Source organism: Phascolarctos cinereus, unplaced genomic scaffold (assembly GCF_003287225.1).
Source record: "Phascolarctos cinereus isolate Bilbo 61053 unplaced genomic scaffold, phaCin_HiC Scaffold_726;HRSCAF=1367, whole genome shotgun sequence".
Taxonomy (NCBI): Eukaryota; Metazoa; Chordata; class Mammalia; order Diprotodontia; family Phascolarctidae; genus Phascolarctos; species Phascolarctos cinereus.
This window is the reverse complement of record NW_027556098.1, coordinates 176,146,831-176,169,266: the sequence shown is the minus strand read 5'-3', so window position 1 is coordinate 176,169,266 and position 22,436 is coordinate 176,146,831. Positions and strand designations below refer to the sequence as shown.

General features: G+C 35.8%; 1 protein-coding gene across 4 annotated transcripts in view; it reads right to left on the bottom strand.

Annotated features, from left to right (window-relative positions):
- ARHGEF12 (Rho guanine nucleotide exchange factor 12) overlaps window positions 1-22,436 on the bottom strand; it is a 171,266-nt gene that overhangs the window by 55,641 nt on the left and 93,189 nt on the right. For all 4 annotated transcript variants that reach the window (XM_078146896.1, XM_020984849.2, XM_078146897.1 and 1 more), the window contains 8 exons: window positions 17,041-17,139; window positions 16,155-16,204; window positions 15,334-15,391; window positions 6,443-6,621; window positions 5,854-5,931; window positions 5,538-5,657; window positions 3,493-3,633; window positions 220-294 (listed from right to left, as the gene is read on the bottom strand). In XM_078146896.1, the coding sequence (XP_078003022.1) occupies window positions 220-294; window positions 3,493-3,633; window positions 5,538-5,657; window positions 5,854-5,931; window positions 6,443-6,621; window positions 15,334-15,391; window positions 16,155-16,204; window positions 17,041-17,139 (800 nt within the window). The remainder of the gene's footprint in view (window positions 1-219; window positions 295-3,492; window positions 3,634-5,537; window positions 5,658-5,853; window positions 5,932-6,442; window positions 6,622-15,333; window positions 15,392-16,154; window positions 16,205-17,040; window positions 17,140-22,436) is intronic.

Below are 22,436 nucleotides of genomic sequence, written 5' to 3'. Positions count from 1 at the left end.
TAGAGGAACAGTCCTCATATTGCTCGTCATTTAATATTTTTATATACTATTTTTGGTTATAACTCTTTATTTCAAAACACTAACCAAATCTAACTTTAAAAATAATCAAAATATCTAAAAATCTTCATTGTATATTTTACATAAATCTCAGAGTTTATTTCACTCAAGCACAGAAAACATTAACAGAAGGCACTAATACAGAATGGGCTACATACTCACATTATCTGGCATCATCTCACTTTTCTCTGGGCTTTCTTCTAGATAAATCCTTTCCTTCAAGACACCTCTAGGACTCTGCAAAAAAAAAAAATGTAAAAATCATTGCATTTCAGTAGACCCATCAAAAACGAATCAGGAAAAAAAAAAACCCTTGAGTTATAACCAAAGTAAACCTTCTACCTGCTGAATAACCATAAAGAAAAACAGATGGCAAAATATGTGCAGAAACAACCAATATGCACACGGGCACAAGGGGGACTAAAGTTGTAGAACATGAGAATCATAAAGGATGTGGCACCAGCAAAACAATCTGATAGAGCACCAGGAGACTTCAGTAGTGATGAAAGCTTTTTGTAGTTCCTTCACTTTCTAATCTAAAGTAACAATTAAATTTCAATATAGAGGAAGTATTAAACTTCCATACATTTAAGTATAAAATTAGCCTCTTTACCTAGTCAAATTTAAATGTCTCATTGAAGTTTAAAGTCTACCTATTCAAGAGTCTTACCAACTTCTTTCAAAAAGAAATGCTCAAATTTCATTTGCATAGTATTCAAAAGTCTTGGATGATCCTTAATAAAGCTTCCTAAATCACCTCTAAGTTTATACCTAATGACTTCTAGCCCAAAGTCCTTGATCTAAATCAGAGTTTTTGGATGGGAAAAAGTTGTTTGAAAAGAAAGAAAACTATTTATTGATATCGAGTCTCTTTAAAGATGATTAATGTTATAGACCTGCTAATTATTAAAAGCTATCTATTTTTTTAAAGGCCATCTATCAATACCTAGCTTTATCCTAATTTATTGCTTTTTTGGGGAAAAAAGTATACAATGAAATATAGGTCAAACATCATTAGAAATGTTTTAGTCTCTGTGAAATTTATTTTAATGAATCCATGAAATAAATCATATTATTTTCACAGCTGAGTCACTATGAATAACACCACGGCAGTAATGTGTAGAGAAATGTATACTAGATGGAAAATTTGCAGGTTCAGCATTTTCCACCAGATAAATCTCTTAACTATGAACAAGTCACTTAATCTCTTTAAGTCTCAATTTCCTTATGCATAAAATAATAGAAGGATGCTACAAGATCCCCAATATCCTTTCTAGCTTTAAATTCTATACAATTCAAAAATATAATTCCTTAAGGCAAAACGAATTAACATTTGAAAAGTGCTCTACACAGAGAAGAGGAAAGAAGGTGACATCGTTCACACAACTTCAGTTCTTATCTTCTCCACATTCCAAGATTTTGATTTTTTGTTCATTTGTTTGGGGGTGACTGGCTGAAGTATGAGGTTAGGTAGTTCGAATATCTGACGAGAGGAATAATGTTGTTGTGGTGGTATCAGTCTCTTCCTATTCTTTGTGACCCAATTTGGGGTTTTCTTGGCAAAGATACTAGAGTGGCTTGCCATTTTCTTCTCCAGCTCACTTTTCAGATGAGGAAACTGAGGCACATGGGGTAAGTGATGTGCCCAGGGTCACACAAATAATAAGTGTCTGAGGGCAGACTTGAACTCAGGAAGATGAATCTTTCTGATTCCCACCCAGTACTCTATCCACTGTGCCACTTAGCTCCCCCAAGAAAGAATTAAGAATAGCTAAAAAGTTAATTGTGAATCAAACAAAAGAACATAGCTCTTTCTTCAGTCACTTTGAACATGAATTAATGAGTATGAAATGCTCCAAAAACTGCCAAGAATTAAGCAGAATGCTATACTTGGGAGTCCAGAAGATCCAAATTCAAATTTTACCTGTAATAGTTAACTACTTCTCTGACCCTAGGAAAGTCATTTAATCTTTTAGCCTCACTTTCTTCATTCGTAAAATATAAGGGTTGGATTACATGGCTTATAAGGCTGCTTCCAGTTCTAAATTGGTAACTCTATAATCCATATATATATATATATATATATATATATATATATATATATATATACACATACACACACACACGCATTATACATATGGGTTTTTTTTGACAGAGGTGAGAAAGGGGTAGAATGCTAAATACAGTAACTATCGAGCAAGACTGAAGAAAGCATCTGCTAAAATAAATTAACGGTTGTAGACCAAAAATACATGTACTATCTCAGCTGGACATAAAAATAATTTCATCATATAGAATAATTCATTACAGTTGATTATCACTATTTTGGCAATTTATCTGTATTCTTTTCAGTTGTCAAACTTGAAATGTCCTCAAAGGATGGGTTGAATGACTAGTTAATCCATTACTTCCATCTATTCCTTAAAGAGAATGTAGTTTTGACCAACTCAATGATATCATAAAACTTTAACAGAATCTTCTTATTAATATGCTGACAGAAGAAAGAGATTTAAGATTCAACTTACAGCTTCTTTTTAATAATCTGGTAAATATTCATGTGTAGTTGACATGTATATGTATAGAGAGATTAATGAAGAAACATCTATTGATAATCATAACCTAATAATTGAAGTATATATAGTAATACTGGGACTCTTCCTCTCAGCAGTGGCAGTCTGCCCTATGATTCAGGTCTGAGTCACTGACCACAAATGGAATATTAACATGCTTTTATAAGATATCAGCAAATGACCTCCTGGTTCAGTAGGAAAGCAATGATACTACTGACCTCTCTATGCAGTAACAAAATGCTTATTGGGAAATTCCATCCCACTGAAAGAAATTTTCATTAGGTATGCATAGGAAAAAGTTAGCTCCAAAACTGGAAATCAGAATACAGTATTGCATTTAAGATTTTCGCTCATAATACTGCTCTGTTAGAAGATAATGGTGGGGTTGATAAGCAAGAAATAACTGTGTAAATAATAAGATAAGAATGTAAAAAAGGACTGAGCTCAGAGCCAGGAAACCTGAATTCATAGGATTACAGATTTAGAGATGGAAGGGACCTTAGTGGTCATGTAGTTTAATGCTTACATTTTACAGATGAAGAACTGATGCAGGCCCATAAAACTAAAATAACTTACTGAAGTTCATTTTCAGAGGTAAGTGGGAAATCCAGATCCTCTGTCTCCAAAATTAAAGTTTTCTGATAATCTTGACCAAGTCACTTAGCTTTTATAAGCATCATTTTCTTCACTTGTAAAACAAGGGTTTTAGACTGGATAATATCTAAATTCCTTTTCAGATCTAAAATCTAAGCATCTACTATGACCTGCTATCAACCAAATAAGTAAAGACAAATTTTTAAAAGCAAAACAAAAAAGCAGATGTGGGGAAGAATAATGACTAAAGTTTGAAATATTTAATACTTACGTCTGCAATGTCACTATTGGGTCGAGAACCATCTCCACTGCCATAATCAATTCTGCCCAACCCATCACCACTGTCTGCTTCTATTTCACTGAGTAGAAGGGAGTCACCAGAAGTCTTGTTGGATGTAACTACAGCTCCATCCTAAGAACAGATTTTAAAATATATGCATATATGTATGTATATATGTGCGTACATTTGTGTTTAAAAAATCATTAATAAGAAGACAAAGGTACAGGGACCAGCCAAAAGTAAAGAGTCATATTACACTCCAGAAGGTGAAGCTCTGCAAAGAGTGAGCACTCAACAAATGTTTGTTGTAGTTGTTATTGCACATATAAATACATATAAAACAATGGAAGATTTTAAAACAAAACAATTTGTTAATGATTACTGTGATTTTGAAATAAGACATCATCAGTTAAAGTGACTGCAGGTTGAAGCTACAAATGCAACATAGAGACACAATGACCTAGAAATCTGTGAAAATACTGTGTAATTTACTTTTTTCATCCATTAGTTTTTGTTCCTTGGGATTTAAATTACTATACTGTAGCTTCTAGTTAATCAACTCCCCAACTTCAAATGAAATAATATCTGTGAAGCACTTAGCAAAATGCCTAGCACATAGAAGGAGTTATAAAAATGCTTATTAGTTTCTTTCCTCCTTCACAGTTTCATTGAGTTACAAACTTTTAGACATCATTCTATAACCAAACAACCACAAAGGGCAGAGACCACATTTTTGGATAGATATATAAGCACCAAGTATGTTGTCCATTACCTATAAATTACAAAAAAAAATGCTATCAATAGGATTGAGATAAAATTCTCAAGGCTTTGGGGAACAGTGGAAAGAGCAATAGATTTGAAGCCAGTAGACTTGGGTTTGAATTCTGGATCAATTACTTTTTACCTGTGTGAACTTGGGCATGTCATTTAACTTCTCAAGAACTCAGTTTCCCTGTACATAACATAAGGGAGTTGGCCAGCAATTCTGAAGGTCCTAATTTGAATTTCTATGATTTAGGGAATCCAGTCCATTCACACTATCAGAGGAACTAAATCTATATCAATCAGCTGTTTGACCTTGGGCAAGTAACTGCTCCTTCAAGTCTCAGTTTATCTATCTGTAAAATAAGGGTGTTAGAGCAGATGATCTATCTCACCTCTTTGACAGAGATGTCTACATAGATATTTTCAGTGTGTAATGAAAGCATCACTGAGGAGTCAAAGGACAACCACCACAAATAAACCAATGTGAATATAGGGACAGTTATTTTCCCCCCAACCTCATGTAAATATTACATACAACTTTATGCTTTAAGATGGAAGACTGGAAGAGGCAAGAAGGTGGTTCAGCAGAGACAGTGCCAGGCCTTGAGTCAGGAAAACCTGAGTTAAAATCTGGCCTCAGACAAAGATTTAGTTATGTGACCTTGGGCAAGTCAGTTAACCCCTGTCTAACTCAGTTTTCCCACCTTTAAAATGGGGATAATAATGGCCATCTATCTCTCAGAGTTGTTGTGAAAACCAATTTCCTGGCACACCATAAGTGTCATATAAATGTTAGTTATTATTATTAATGTTTAAATTTGAATACTACAAAACTAGCTTAAAAATATTTGCCATCACAAATGCTTGGCTATTTTTCGAGTAAGACATCACCTCTGTTACTTCTACCAACAATATCAACTTCAGATGGAATCTATTAAAACCATAGAAGATATAATCATCTCGTTTTGTGGGAACACATGTGGTATACCTTAATACTCCTTAGAAGTGTATCAAAAAAGAAAAAAACTCAGTTAACTTCTTTGAAAATTATTATTTTTTTAAAAGGCACACAATTGGGAAACATCAAACACTTCAGAGCTCAATCAGAGCCTTAGTCATCAACATTGCTGTAATTTCCTACACAGTGCTTCCTGCAAGAAGATAAGTTCACAGGAATACATGATTTTCTTTAGAGTTATTAGTCAGCTCCCTTGAAATATTTCTCGAAGGGAAACCTGAAAGGTTGAAGAGCATTCAAATAACAGAATTACCTGAGCAGAGCCGGTTGCTTTGGATAACTGCTCCTGCAACTGAGGGATGTGTTTCTTGGCCTCCTGGATCTCCTTAAGCAATCGTTGAGCAGGTGTGCGGCTGTAATCTTCTTGCAGCAACTGGCAAATTATAAAAAATATTTTGTTAATCACCAAAGCCTAGACCAGCACAGCAAAGCCTACTTACTGTTCTTGTGAGTGTACTGGCTAACATAATTAACATCCTACTGATTGGGATTGTGACATTTCAGCTCTCAACTCTCTTTACCATATTTCCTTTTCTGACCTCTCCCTGGTCCCATTTCTAATTTAGTACCTGTAGCCGCTCCTGCTCTTTCTGCAGCATCTTCCTCAGAATCTCCACTTTCTGGTTGTGAACTACATTGTTTTCTTCCTGAAAAACAAGAAACAAAAGAAGAAAAAGTCAAGCTAAAAAATTAATTTTAAAAGACAGACAACTTTGTGCCTTTCTTCAATTTATCAATAATAACAGAAATTCCTCTATTCTAGGCTGTTCTAGGGATTCCCATTTGCACAGAACCATAGTTGGGTCACTTTTTAAAGCTGAATGATCAGAAGGGGATTTATGACTTTCCATATCTTATACTATATTTGGTTCTTAGAAATATTAGCCATTAATAGCACTGACTGGAAAAAGGAAGCTGTCTAGGCAAGTAATGTAAAAGTTTCCCTTGCTCAATTTGGCTAGTGCATTTTCATCATTTGTTATCCTGCTGATTTCTCATTTCCTGAACTATCCAACAGGTTAAATAATATAGTAGTTTTCCAAAATCCAAATTTTTAATGCACACATATGCTCTCTACTTCAACCCAGAAATTTTAAGATAAAACATCAGATATTCTTATATGGCCAGGCTCTTTCCAAGACTTTTTCTGATTCTTACCCCCATCAACACTGGGCTGGTGATTCTTTCCGTATTTCCAGATGTTCCAGGTGAATGGGGGGATGTCATGATGGGAGACATATGTCCAAAGGCTGCTGGCTCCACTTCAGAATCAGCTAATGGAATCTGGGGCGACCCAGGTGGGCGTCCCTGAACAGTGAGAGCTACATAGGAACCCGCTAAGGAGGAAAGTAGGGAAAACAAGAGTAGGAAAAGGGAGGAGAAAAAAAAAGAAGAAAATAATATTGATATGGAATTTTTGAAAATGGAAATTTTGATAATGAGTCACAAAATTTGATAATAATAAGCTTTACAATCAAATAATTAAGAGCTAGAAGGAACTTCTTAAGTCATCTAGTCTAAATCTCTCATTTTCTAGGGGAGAACACTGAAGAAGCTTAGCCACATTAAGTGACTGGTCCAATATCACACAATTACATAGTGGCAAAGCAGATATTAAAACCCAGATCTCTTGGCTCCCAGTCCAGTGCTCTGTTTTACCACATTTCTTCATACATACAGGCACGTGGAAAAATGAACATCTTTATTTCTCAGGTCTGAAAGGATTTGCTACAGCAGAAGATATTATCATCTATTAAGCATCTCTAAAAAGGGGGGCTCTGTAATCTCTTAACTCTTAGAGAGTAAATGATATGTTCTAGTCAATAAATTAAACTCTGAAACCAGCTGAAATCAAAAGAGAATAAAAATCATACACAGAAGAGTTAGGGAATTTGAAATACCATTGTCTCTGTTGAAAGAGCAAGCCATCAAAACTTCAGATTTCACAAGTCTTATTCTGATGTCTTATGTTGCAGAAGTTTCCCTGGGTTATTGAAAGTTAGAAGCCTCAGCAGAAGCCTCAGAAGGTTCAATCAAGCTAAAAAGACTTTGAGTATAGTCCCAGAAAAGGACTATGTATGCTAAGGACCATCCCAGCTAAGTATAAAAGGACTTTTCACTAGGAGGATGACAAGAAGCTGATAAATTATTTGACCATGGAAACCCATAAAGCAGACATCAAAACAAAATAGTTCTGTCTTATGCTATCCCTTTTTGTTTCTACAGTGAAGACATTAGAATGAAAAGAAAAGGGGACACAGGAAACCAATGATCGTCTATCTGGCTTTTTTACCTTCTAGTAACATTAATTGTTGGTATTTTAAGTATGAGATCCTCATCTAATCAGTTGCTCATTAGGCATTTACTAAGAACCTACTACGTGCTAGGTACTGTGCTAGGGATACAAAAATTATCAATGTGCTAAGAACTGAACCACATACATACTGACATTATCATAAGAAATGAAGCCAAAGACAAAACAAGTTGCAGCTATATGGGCATATGGTTTATAGATGCTCTTTAGAGGGGGAATAAAAGAACTGATAGGGTTAGTTTCATCATGTTTCATCATCTAAAGGCAACAAGAAATATTTCATGGGATACTTGTCATTTTTCTCTAGAGAACTAATAAAGAGTTTAGCAAAAGGTCTGGCCATGAAACCATTTGCAATTTGTGTCAACATTCACTGTGGAGGAAAAAGAGAATTCTAAAGAAAAGTTGACCTGATCCTTCAAACCAAATAAATATATATCTTGATAACCCTGGGAATTTAATGTAAATGTGGGCACAGTATAAAACAAGAAAAAATATGTTGGAAAGCATGGTTTCTGATTAAGAAATAAAAGAGGCTAAAGGTTTGTATGTTAATTAGAAACCTCAGAACTATGTATCACAAATGTCTGCTTCATAAAGAGAGCTAGATACAGTAAATGCTAAAGGAGAGAGGCAGCTGAGATGGTAGAAAGAACACTGACTATGGAGTCAGAGAACCTGTGTTCAAATCGTACTTTTGACATTAACTATGGGACTTTGGGCAATTCACTTAACCCCTCTAGGCTTCAATTTCCTCACTGACAAAGACAGGGTTGGATTAGATGGCCTCTGAGGTCCCTTCTAGGTCTAGATGTTATGATACTTTAAAAATATTGCCAAGAAAATGAAGCCAACTATTTCTTAGTACTTATCTTAGAACTCATATCTTATAACAAGCCAGTTACAGTGACTGGCTACCAGTGTAGAAGTCATTTAAGAATCAACTGTGTATACAATGAGGTCAACTGGTTAGAAGTATGGTCAAATTAGTACCAAACTAGAAGAAAAAATGAAGACACTGTGTATCTTTGCAATTACATCTTCAACTGTTAACTTTGAAAAGTGTGAAATAGATAATAGATTAAAGGATTACATATTTAGAGCTGGAAAGGACCTTTCCAACTAATCTGGCATAACCCCGCCATTTTACAGAGGAAGAAACTGAGAACCAGAGGGATTAAGTGGCTTGCCCAAGGTCATATAGGTAGTAAAAAGCAGAGTTAGGATTAAAATTCGGGTCCTCCAACTCCAAAGCAAATACTATTTCTACTACCACACTGTCTCTCAATTCCTTCTTGAATCCCAGAGTTTCGGGCTTATCCATGGTCACACTACTAAATGTTGGAGGTGATATTTGAGCCCAGGTTTCTCCTAACTCCAACACTGCCTCTCAAATAACTGAGAGGTGTATAGAATACAAGATCTGATTGCCAAAATGCATTCATCTTGGTAGAATAAAATTCAGCTTTAAAGCTTTCCTGAAAAAGAATGTCTCTTATGCGAATGACAGATCATAGATGATTCCTTGATGAATGAGAACACAAAGATAATCTTTATCAATGATCATGTTTATCAATACCAAATAATGCTTAACATATGAACACATATGCCAATAAATATTGTTACTACTGTCATGAATGATGTCCCACATAAAGTCCAAATGCAAGAGTATCTCTCTATATAACAGTGTTCTCCACATACTGCTTTCCACAGATATTATTTGCTGTTCAGTTTTGTCTGACTCTTCATAACCCCATTTGGGATTTTCTTGGCAAAGACACTGAAGTGGTTTGCCATTTACTTCTCCAGGTCATTTTACAGATGAGAAAACCGAAACAAACAGAATTAAGTGATTTGCCCAAGATGACAAAGTTAATAAGTGTCTGAGAGTGAATTTGAATTCAAGTCTTCCTGACTCTAGGCCCAGCACTCTATTCACTGTGCCATGTGGCTGCCCATTCAGAGACTGTGTTAATTATATCAAGCCATGGACCATTATTTAGACCCTCCAGAATGAGATCCATGGCCCCTTAGGAGATTAGTTAAGCATTCCATACAGGAAAAAACAAGCAGATAAAGAATGAACATTTTCAGTTTATGCCTCATAGTTAAATGGATAGCCTATTTTTTTAAAAGTAAGTCAGTGTGTGTAATTACACACCACACAAATACATGCCTATGTACAGACATGTTTGTATACACACAGACACACACACACAGTTGGTCAGTGAGCTAGGCCCAGAAGTGAAAAGGAAGAACAAATAGGCCAAAAAACATTTGGAAAGCTGAATAGCATAGTCAATGATTACAATGACCCCAAGTAGCTCTCTCTTGTCAAAATACATCTATTTAACACCAGTGTACTCTCAGTGACATTAAATGCTATTATTTGTGAAATTTCAGGAGGATCAAATGTTAAGGTGACCCAAAGATCAATGGGAAGACATATGTTGGATTTAAGCAGTACAGGGTATATCACCCACAAAGACACATGAAAAAAGTGATATAAAGACATCTGCTAAGACATATATAACTGGGAAAGGAGGTGGTCAGTCATTTAGTAATACCTAAGAGACAGGTAATGCAAGTGTTGTATTGGCCTCCATGAAATATTAAACACACAATACAGGCTTCTGTCTACCCAGAATTATGGACTGATTCTTTATTGAGAATTTATGGAAAGATATGGAAAATAATCACACTGAAAAAGAAGACATGAATAGGTGGTGATCAGCACCAGTGGAAAGAGTACCACACAGATGAACCTACATATCAAAGTACCAAATTAGGTAGGGTTGCTAAAATTCTGGAAGACAGTGAACCAATTTTAAATGATTTTCACAAACTGGTGAAATGGTGTCACAAAACTGGTAAGAAACACAACAGAGAAATACAAGATGGTATACTTAGGACCAAAAGGAAAATAAAGGATGGGAAAATACTAGTAAGGCATCAGTAGAGCAGAAAAAGATCTTGGGAGAAAAAGTATGATGTGAATGAATTAGCTAAATAAATCAATGACTCATTTATCTGGTATTTCTGGGAAATGTAGTATTTCCACATAAATGTATCTTAAAGGTAACCAATGGTTACTAAGTTGTAATTTTTAGTTGCCATTTTATAGGAATATTTCTAAAATATTCTAAACTTCTCTGTTATCTTCTTATTTGCAATACATTATTTAAATTTTTCTTCATAATTCAGTATCTGACATGTAACTGCTCAAGAAGCTTCGCTGGCTCCTTCTCACTTCTAAGACACAATACAATTTGTTTGATTTGGTTTTTAAAGGCCCTCACAATCTGGTTCCCACCTTCCTGTCCAACTTTATTGCACATTATTCTCCTTCATGTATTTGTGAGTCCATCCAAACCAGCTATTGTCTATTACATACTACATTCCATTTCCCATCTCCATAGCCTTGCACAGGGAGTTCCACAAGCTTAGAATGTACTTTCTCCTCATCCCTGCCTTTCTATAGTTGTGGGGTTTTGGGGTTTTTGGGGGGGGGGGTTTGTATCCTTGCTCCTTGTTAGGCACTACCTGTCACTACTTACTCCTCTCAGTGTGCCAGATTCTTTTGTTTACAATTTGTATATGATATATACAAAAAGTACGGGCACTTATAGCTCCTCTCCGAAGTAGGGGTAATTCCCAACCCTTACCCATCCCTTTCTCCTCCTCCCTTTCTAATCTGATGCTTTTGGTCTCTTAAGAGCTGGAAAATAATCTGTTCTGCTAGAATTATGTCAAAGCAAGCAGGATCTGAGTAAAGAGCTCTACTATAATTAAAATGTATAAGCTACTTTACAGCATGCATTTTGGTTGCTCAGAGACCACTTTTGCTCAAGTCCTCATTCTCAGATGGCTTTTGGAAAGATGAAGCTTTAAGTTAAGAAAGGCATTACCTACAGTTCCACTATGAAAAAAGCTGTAGTGTCTAGTTTTAGTTAATATATTTATAAAATGATGTGAAGAAGATCAGGAGAAAAGCAATAAAAGGGATAGAAAGCAAGGACTGTGAGAAAAAAAAATAAAAGGAATTAGGCCTGTTTGGCTTCAAGAAAAGGCAGCAATGAAGGTATTCAGTAAGACTTCTGTAGTGCAAAGAGTCCAGATCTGGAAGCCAGGAGACCTAATGCTAGCTCTACTACTTGTTGTATCACCTTAGATCAGGTGTTAAACTCAGCCTGAAAACTCCAAGTATGGGAACCACGTTAAAATGTAATTCAGAAATGTTTATCAAAATAAAATTTAAAAATACAATACAGATAATGTTAATTTGTGGTTTTCTAAGTCAATATATGGCCAGCAGGGATCCATTTCTATGTGATTTGACACCACTGGCTTAGACAATTGACTTCAACTCTCTTAGCCTAAATTTTCTCATCTACATAATAAGGGCATCAGACTAGGAACACTTTCATGTTTAACAGTCTATGATTCTACGAGTGAACTATTGATTTCAATATATAAAGGACACTTTATATAAGTAAGATTCATAAAATCATGGGACCTAGAATTGGGAAGCACCTAACAAGTTATCTAGTCCCATGCCAGAAGGTGACTAGTGTTATCCATGCCTACTATTAAGAGGAAATGGGATTAAATTAAAAGTAATTCTGGTTGCCTGGTGGGATACCATGGCCTATTACCCACCAATGAAATAAACACTTGCTCCATTCCCCTTCACCAGCCACCCAGGAGGACAGCAAGGCCACCTGGTAGACTTGGGCCAAACCAAGATCCAAGCTTGACTACTGATTAGCACCTTCTGACAACCCTGAAACACCACTGTCCCCCTTCCCCCCACCTCTAACAACTGGCCCCCTACTCTTCCAGCCTCCCAGGCTGCCCCAGATCTTTATGTTGGGTGTTGACCCTTTGGGACTGTGAGCTTCTCTCCCCATCTGACTGCCACTATTATTCATATGGCCTCTCCTGTTTCTCATTTAGGAGAAAACTGTCCCCTGTCCCCTCTTCATGTTCTTTTATCCTCATCCTCTTTAACCAAACTCCATCCATGTCCCAACCCAACCTGGCCCACTCCTTCCATTGTACATTTTGGAATTCCTGTTCCATAGCAAACAAACTCCCCTTTATTCTGGACTTCTTTTTTATGCTTTATTGATGCATTGATTAGATCTCACAAAGCCCTCTCTCATATAATAACGCTGGATCCAAGGCTATTTTCTCCAGCAGAGGCTGTACCTTCTCTCATTCCTACCCTGGCCTGTAACTTTGGTCCAGGGCAGGAGAGATGAGAGAAGACAGGACTTGGAATACTCTTTGCTCCTCTTTATTTTTTCTAGACTCTCCCTCTGCCTCTTTCACTCAGCAACCTTTCCTCTTTCTGGTCCACGTAATTAAAATTTTCCACTCAGTCAAAATTATGGTAGCTGTAAAATACTAGCTCCCAGTTCATTCTTCCTTCTTTCTTAAGGAATGCAGCACTTGACTCTCCACCTTCCTCTACTCCCTAACTCCTTCCCTTATACTAGGGGACTTTTAATACTGATGTAAATGCTTCCTCAAACTCTCTGACCTCCCATTTCTTCAACTTCCTTAAATCCCATAAACTACTTCTTCACTTCATCTCAGTCACATATAGAGATGTTCACACACTAGATATTGCCATTACTTGCAAGTACTTCACCTCCCAAATTAGAAAATGACATTCAGCTACCTGACCAAACCTCCTATCATTCTACTTCTTTCCATGCTACTCCCCCCCACATCTATTCTTCAGCCTCACTGAAGATCTCCATTTCTTCTACTCCTCAGTACTTTCAAGCCATTAACCTTGATCTTTCTTTACTCTCTCTCCAAACTCAATCTAATAGCTGGTCATTTCAACTCCTCACTGTCCTCTTCTCTTGAACCTCCTGCCTCCTTTGTCCTGTCATCAGTCTTCTGTAAAACATCTGCCTGGGATTACTCTCAGCACCCTTTTCTGCTCCTACTCATAAGATGCTGAATAAACCTGGAGGAAATCCTACAATTGTGCTAACTGGGTACATGACAATCTCATGTCCTCCAACCTCAAACGGCCTCTCACTGAAACAAGCTAGTGCTACTTGAATTCCTATCTCACTTCCCACAGAAGCTATTCTAAACTTTCTTTTCCTTCATACAGCTCCCCAAGGTGAGAACCTTGCAGCCAACTTTAGTGGAGGTTATTCAACTTGAGCCTCCTCTTTACCTTAAAGGAATTACCTCCTTTTCCCCCACCTCTGACAACAAGGTAGCCCTTCTCTTTGCTAAGCCAACTCCTTATTGATCATATCTCCTGCCTTCTCCAGCAGACTGCATCCTCAATCATACCTTCCTCTTCTTGATTTTTCAAACTCTTCCTATGAACTGGTTCATTTCCTACTGCCTTCAAGCATTTCCAAATCTCCCCCTTCCTAAAAAAATCCTCACTATACCCTATCATTCCTTCAAACTATCATGCTATATCTCTCTTCCTTTTCTCATTCAAAATCTGTAAAAAAGTTGTCTACATTTGCTGCCTCTAGTTTCTCTCCCTTCATTCACTCCTTAGCTCTTTTCAATTTGGCTTTTAAACTAATCATGCAACTAAAAGAGCTCTCTCTGAAGTTATCAATGATCTGCTGTTTTTTGATCATGTTAGACTCTTCATGACCTCATTTGAGGTTTTCTTGGCAGAGATATTAGAGTGACTAGCAATTTCCTTCTCCAGCTCATTTTACAGATGAGGAAACTGAGGCAAATGGGATTAAGTCACTTGCCTAGGGTCACAAAGTTAGTAACTATCAGAAGTCAAATTAAAACTCACAAAGATAAGTCTGACTCCAGACCTAGCATTCTATTCACTGTACCACCCAGCTGCCCCCAAGGATTTCTTAACTATCAAATTTAATCTTTTCTTAGTCCTAATCCTTCATGACTTATGTATATGATACTATTGATCACCCTCTCTCTTGTGGATACTTTTTCCTCTCTGAATTTTCATGATGTTATACTCTTCTGCTAGTCTCCTCCTACATTAGTCTCCTCTGCTGGTTCATTATCCAAACATCATGCCCCCTAACTATAAATGTTCCCCCAGGTTCTTCCAAGGCACTTCTCTTCTCCCTCTATACTTGGGGTTAACTTTTGGGGGGTATTGCCACCTTTGGTAGTGTGGTAACCATAATGGATCCCTTTTTAGAATAATGTTTATAAATGAACAAAATACATATATAAAATTTCAAAGGAAGCCAATTATGTTGAAATAGAGTTAACAAAACATTAAAAGATTTAAGTTCACAGAATCCCTAAAATCTATTCATAGACTCTTTGGGAGTCCACAGCCCCAGATTAAGAACCCTTGTTCTATACTCTCCTTGTAACCTCTTCAGCTTCCATAGCTTTAACTATTATCTTTATATTGATGATTCTTAGATCTATATGGTTTAGACATTCATTTGAGCAAAAAAGCGTCTAGATCAGATGATCTCTCAGATCCCTTCTAGTTTAGTTTATCATTCAACATAATCTTCCATTTCCTTTCAACTTCTCTTTCCCCACCCCCAGGAAATTCTCTAAAGCATACTACATTTCTTTCAGATATGTTTCCAATACTATGTCAACTAGCATATCGTGGAGAACTCCATATATTGGACCCATAGCATAAAAAGCTATCAGCAGATTAGTAGTTTTGCTCAGACACAGACATTTCTTAAATGTTTCAGGAAATGTCAAATTAAAAATGTCATTAACATTTACTTACATTTGATAAGCTGCACCACTTCCAAATGGTTTGAATGAGTAACTAGAGTTCCATTTACCTATTAGAAAAAAAAGAGGGGAAAGTAGGTATATCTGATTCATTACAATGGCGTAAAGGATATGAACATTCATCTATAACCTTGCACACACACTGCAAAATATCCATAATATAATGGAGATATGAAGAGATTTTTATGAATCTGAGCTTAAGATATGGTCTCTTGTGGTGAAGCACATTACATTCTATTCAAACAAGAAGACACCACTCAATGAACTTTCAAATCTCAGAGTAAAGAGTACTTGCAAAGAAGAAACATTTTTGTTTTTTCACATGAACAAACTCCACACCCAAGATGTCAAATAAGAAAATAAAAAGATAAAGAAGTAAATAATATTTTCAGAAAAATAATACATTTCCCCCCAAAAGCATAACTTATAAACATTTCAACAAGTTCATTTTCAAACATTCTGAATTTAGGTGTTATCCAAAGGCTCTAAATCTTAGGTGCTTTCTCATATTTTGTTAAATAAAACATTTTCCAACAAATTCCTACCAGGTCATATGAATTATTTGAGGACTGGAAAATGTTTAGTTTAATCTTTTTATTATTAGCTCCTATCACAATATCTTATTCATAGTAAAAACTTTAACAAATATTCACTGAACTGAACTCAAATACATCAAATCAATCCTTTTTTTTAGCTATAATGTATGCATGATATGCAACTGGGTTGTTATTTAAGAAACCACTAGTCAAGAAGTACATAAGTACATAAGAAGTATCATTCAGCAAAATGTCAACCAAAAAAAGTCTTCCTCACCTTGATGATTCGATCACCTGTTTGTACTCCAGCCCGCATGGCTGCTCCATCTAAAGAAATGTAAAATTGTGTTCATTTGTAAATGAATGTAAAATGTAAATGCAAAACTGAATTCATTTCTTTAATTTCAATGAACAGTAAAATGGTCTTAATTATTCTTGAGTCTGTGCTTTATTCAAGATGTCTTTGTAAAAAACAATTCACAAGTGTCACAAATAAACGAAATGACAAGAATCCAGCTTTTCCACCATAGGTAAAGCAGCACACTGTATTATGGCCACCATACCATAACATTCAAACACGTATATGTGCACGTACACACAGACGTGCATGTACTCACATAGGTAAGCAGTGAGAACTACTGGATAGAAAGCATATCTCAGTGCCAGGAAGACTTAAGTTTAAGGCCAGTCTCTCACATATATTAGCTATATAACACCAAACAAGTTACTTAACCTCTCATTCTTCCAAACAACCACAAGTTGCAGAACTGGTGCTAATCTGTACTGGTACAGAAAGTTTTCTCATTAAAAGCTGCCTATAATAATTAAATCACAGGTCTAATCTGAGATATGAGATAGACAGATATATATGCATAGATGCAAACAGAAGTATATGTGTATATTTATATGTGTATATATACATTTATACTTTTTCTAAACAATAAACAAAAATTTCTTATTTCTTCTAAAACATTAAACAAACATTGAGATAATTTCACCTTAGGTGAGTCCACACTTTACCTAATGTAGTAATGGATACAAGTTAGTCTATCTCAAAAAAAAAAAATGAAGTGTGGGACATGAATCCAGCTTTTCTAATCTTACCCCTTTACTTCCTAAGAAGCAAAACACTATTATCAACATGATCGTAAAGAACTGCTTGCCTTCTTTAACAGACTGTACGAAGACCGGATTGTCTCCACTGACCGTCAGCCCAAATCCATTGTCATCTTTCTGGATAATCACACAGCGCTGAACAAGACCTATACAAAATATGGGGTGAGGAAAGGAAGACATAATATAAGAAAAATACAGAAATGATTATTAAATATCAGTAACAAATCACATCTTAGAAGAATTACAAAGTAAAAAATGAAATCTATGTAGGTAAGGAAAAAAATAGGGATCTAGGAACCATAACAAATAGAAGGGAAACATCAGTAAGATCACACCCAGACTACAGTCATTTCTCAGTACAGTGTTAGAGCAGAATTGATTTTAAGAATCAGGAAACCTGACTGAGACAGCTATTAAGAATGACAGTCTTATAAGCAAAATACACCAACAGTTTTTATCCTACATTCTTATAATTTTAAGTGGGGTTTTTTTTTAAATGACAAAATCAAGCATTTTAGGACAGATTGTTAAACTTTTCCTGTCCTGAAAAAAAAATCCTAAGATCATAGATCTAGAGCGAAAAAGGACCTCAGAGAAGATCTAATCTAACTCTCTCATTTCCTGATGAGGAAACCAAACCTCAGGGAGAGGAAGTGATTTTTAGAGGGAAACCCCATTTTGAAATAAAATGCCTGTGTGAATATGTGTACATATATGTATGCATGTGCACATACATACCCACATAAATGAAGTGGGGGGCAGTGCAGAGAGACAAGACTATGTGAAAGACCCAGCCTCCACAGTACATTCAAGATGGTAAACAAGAAAGGGCTAACAGAAGAAAAAGAAAGAGAAGAAAAGCCAAGACTGGACCACATTCACCCTCATTCACTCAAGCCTTATCTTAATTTTGGGAGACAGTTCAGGTCCTTTATGCAACAAAGGAAAGTTGACAAGGAGTGATATATAAAGTAAGTGATATATAAAGATAAACCTTTGCTACAGAGGGGAAATTGGGAGTAAAAGCCCATACCTAAATAACCCCCAGTAACTAGAGTCGTGAGTCTACCAAAGATGAGTAGAGCAATCATCATATTTACTTATCATCATGTACCCCCTTTTACCCTTAGAGGGTCTGTATAAGAATCTCACCAAAATGGAGTACATGGCAGGGGGAAGGGGGAGGGGGAGAATGAAATTACCTTTTTCTACATTAAGATTTTCTAAATCTCAAAAGGGAAACATTTCAACTCCATCTGACCTAAAACCAAAGCTCTAAGTTCACAGTGTACTAGAAAAGGTACTGGACTACAAACTAGGAAACCTGGGTTCCAGTCCTACTCTTGCCACTATTTCACTATGTGATATTGATAAAATCACTGTCATATTACTCTCCCCTCCCCTTTTAGATCTTAATGTCCTTGTCTACAAAATGAAGGAATTAGGGCAAAATTATCCCTAAAGTCCCTTTCAGTTCTAATGATTTAGTATATACAAAGATAAAGAAGGATAAGTACAAGTGAGTCAAATCAGGTAACAAAAAAATTCAAAATAAGTTCATGCATAATAAAGTATTAAATAGGATGAAAACATAAGAGAAAAAATTAAAGGAAAAAACTGTAACTGTGAAGCAATGTGAAAAGTTTCAGATCTGGAACTGGAAGCCTGAAATCCTGGCTCTGATAACTAGCTATATGTCCTTGGGCAAGTCACATTATTAATTCTGCTTAGGATTCACTTCCCTTATCTACAATGAGGATACTACTCAAAAGGATAAAATGAAATGTGTTTTGTAAACTTCAACTTATTATGATAAGATTATGACAAATACAAATGTTGATTCAACATTCCTAACAATAGCTCTAAGTCCCTAGTATGTCTAAGCCAAGACATCTCACATGAGAAAGAATTAAGTAATATAAAAATTAATAATTAAGTAGTAAAACAAATGGTAGTCAAAAAGAAGCTATGAAAATAACAGGGAAGAAATGAAAAGTGGCCTCCAAAGGCCAACCAACTTTACATCCCTAAAATTCAACTGTCATTTTTTCAACTAATACAAGCATTTTCTTGTTAGATTTGTTTTTTGTATTTCTCATTTAAACACTTAATATACACTTATATTTTGGTCCTCCATGCAGATGTGAAAATTTTATAAATCTCTTCCAAAGATATAAAATATTGAGATAATATTGTTTGAGACTTCCAGGTCACTCACTAGCTAATGGACTAGATACTTTCCCCAATCCTCATTAACTCTCAACACCTATCTCCTGCTGCCCCCCACTCACTCACCAAGAAGTATTATAAAGAATAATTAAAACTGAATATATTAGACAAAAGAGAAAATCCAGATACAGGAAAATTCTTATGAATGAATACTGAAGACCACTAATCCTTAAAGAATTCACTTAACACCTCTCTCCCACCACACTGCCATAAGGGGTACATAAAACAACCTCAGGCTAATACCTGTGGCCCATTCTTTCCAGCTGCAGACTTTGCAGATATATCCCTTCAATTACTAATTTCTTCACCCTCACAAACAAAAAACAACAACCCCCCCCAAAAAAAATGAAAATAAAAAGCAGGCGACACTGATTCTAGGAATGAGGGAGAAGGAAAATAGGGAAGCATGCTGTCTCTGCCTGCAGCAGTCCCCAGAAAAAAAAAAAGGCAGAGAAAGAAAAGATGTGAACCAGGAGAGGAACTGGTGAAGGAGTCTAATGTTAAGTGGCTACAAAGGAATTTAGGAAATGCAAACTCAGTTGGGAGCAATATTGTCCCTTCTCCCCAGTTTACTAAGGACCAAGGGCTAATGAAATGTAAATCTCACAAAATGGCAGGAGACTAATATACCTTTTCAGTCCAACCCTTTATTCACCTCTATCCATGGGGTCTATCCACCGGGAAAGTAGGAAATAAGTGGGTAATGAAAGGTAAAAACACTGACACACCAAAGCTTACAAGAAGAAAACTCAGTAAAAATCCAGAATACCAGCAGATTAACAATGAAGATGCTAATAAAATTAGAAGGATGAGCATTAAATCATCAAAGAGATTACAAAGCTCTCAACCTTCTAGGAATTATATTATAAGACAATGGGAAGTGAATCAATGCTTGATGAAACAATCTTGTAGAATGTCAAGACACCATTGAACAAGAAATTCTAGAATAGTTCAAAAGGAGAATGAAATCTACTAAAAAAAAACAGGAAAGAAAATGTCATAAGATAAAGATCTAAATGTAGTATTTTTAAATTCCATAAGCAGACTAGAAAAGTCTTCCTAAGAAACAAAAGAGAGATAAATTGGTTTATAATACAAAATGTCAGAGTGAAATTAAAACTGGAAAACAAGCAAAAATTTTTTTTTTTTAAAAATCATTATCTCTATACAAGCCAAAGTCTCAAAGATAGGCTGGACAGAAACAACTTCCAGATCATAGTACTCTTAAAATAACACTACAAATCAAAAAACCTGATTATCATAATGCAAGAAGCAGTCTGTCCTGAACTTATTAATGTAGAAAAGAAAGCACCAATTGAAAGAATACATGATTCCATAGTGGTTAAATTTAACAATTCCAATGATAAACAACAAATTCTGCAAGTGACCAAGAGACCTTCAAATATAAAGGAAAGGCAAGTCAACATAAACCACTTAAAACTATAAAGTGAAATGGAATAATACAAGGTGTTCGAAAACTCTTAGTTCAGCTTTAAGCTAATCGCTCTAAGATTTTTGGAACACCTTGCACTAGTCCAAAAAGCAAAGGAGTTAAAACAGCAACCCAAAATGACATGGTTTACAAATCTGAGTCTTCTCATCAATGAGAAAATATAGGCATTTAACAAAATAGATGTATCTGGGATATTTCTGAAAATCATGCATTCATCCATACATGAACACATACACATGCATACACTCCCAACACATATGAAAAGGGTAAATAAGTAGTTACCAAGTGATTAAGTCAGTTACTACACATTTAAAAGTAATATAAAAAAGAAACAGAAAAAAATGTTTATAACCTTCAGATACTTAATATCAAGTGATACATAATGCAGCATAACATGATTTATGCTTGCCAAAAGTGTGGGTCACTGTCAGAGACTGTCCAGTGCAGTTGGTCATCATGATTCCATGTCAGCTTGGAAGGAGGTCTTCGGTGATATACCCCAGGAATTTGTCATAGATCCAATAGTGTTTTAGCTTTTTATATATATGTATATATGTGTACATATATATATATATATATATATAAAGAACTTGAATAAAGACATAGATACAATGTTTATGAAATCTGCAGAGGACACAAAGCTAAGAGGGATAGTTAACATACTGGAAAACAGAATCATGATTCAAAAAGATCATGACAGGTTAGAAGACTGAGTTAAATATAATTAACTGAAATTAAAAGGCTAAAATAAGTTAAAAAATTCAACAAGTTTAACATGAGGAAGACTTACTATTGGTGTGAAAAAGTTAAAAGGTTTTTAGCGAACTCCAAAATCATTATAAATCAACAGTACGATATGGCGAGAGAGGGCGAGAGAGTGAGAGAGTGAGAGAGACAAAGAAAGAGAAAGAGAGACAGAGAGAGAGAGAGAGAGAGAGAGAGAGAGAGAGAGAGAGAGAGAGAGAGAGTGTGTGTGTGTGTGTGTGTGTGTGTGTGTGTGTGTGTGTGTGTGTTACACTACATTAGGATAGACAAAAGGGTCCAGGAGCAGATTGCTGAGAATCATAATATATTTCACTGATCAGAATACATCTGTGGTATTCATTTGGCTATAGATATCACATAATACGAAACTGAAGACTATCTAGAGAAGGGTAATTCAAATGTTGAAGGGTTTTGAATCATGCTCTATACAGATATTGAAACAAGGAAATTGAGATATTCATCCTAGATTTGGGGGATTTGAGGAAGACATATGAGAAATGTATAGTAGCTGTCTTTAAATCTAAAGGGGCTTACCAGCTGGAAAAGGGATTAGACATTTTCTGCTTGATGCCAGAGGGCAGAACTAAAAAAGAATGGGTAGATGTCTCAAAAAGGAAAATTTAGACTCAGAAAAATGAAAAAAAACTTCCTCATAATTAGAGCTGTCCAAAAATGGAATGGGCTGCCTCAGGAAACAGCAGATTTCCCTTCACTAAAAGGTCTCTATGTAAACTAAATGACCAGTTATCAGGTATGTTGAAGAGGAGATTCTTGCTCAGGTATGGGTTGGGCTAGATGGCCTCTTTAGGCTCCTGTCAAGCCTGTGAGTCCTTATAGACAGTGAGGTCCTCTAGATGTTCCTGTTCGTGGATGACATGGTACCAACTGCATCAAGACCTGAAAGACGGCAGAGTTTCTTAAATGAGACCTATAATTATTCAAAAAGACTCAGTTTAACTACTGACACTAGAAAAATCAACTGGATATAGACCAGAC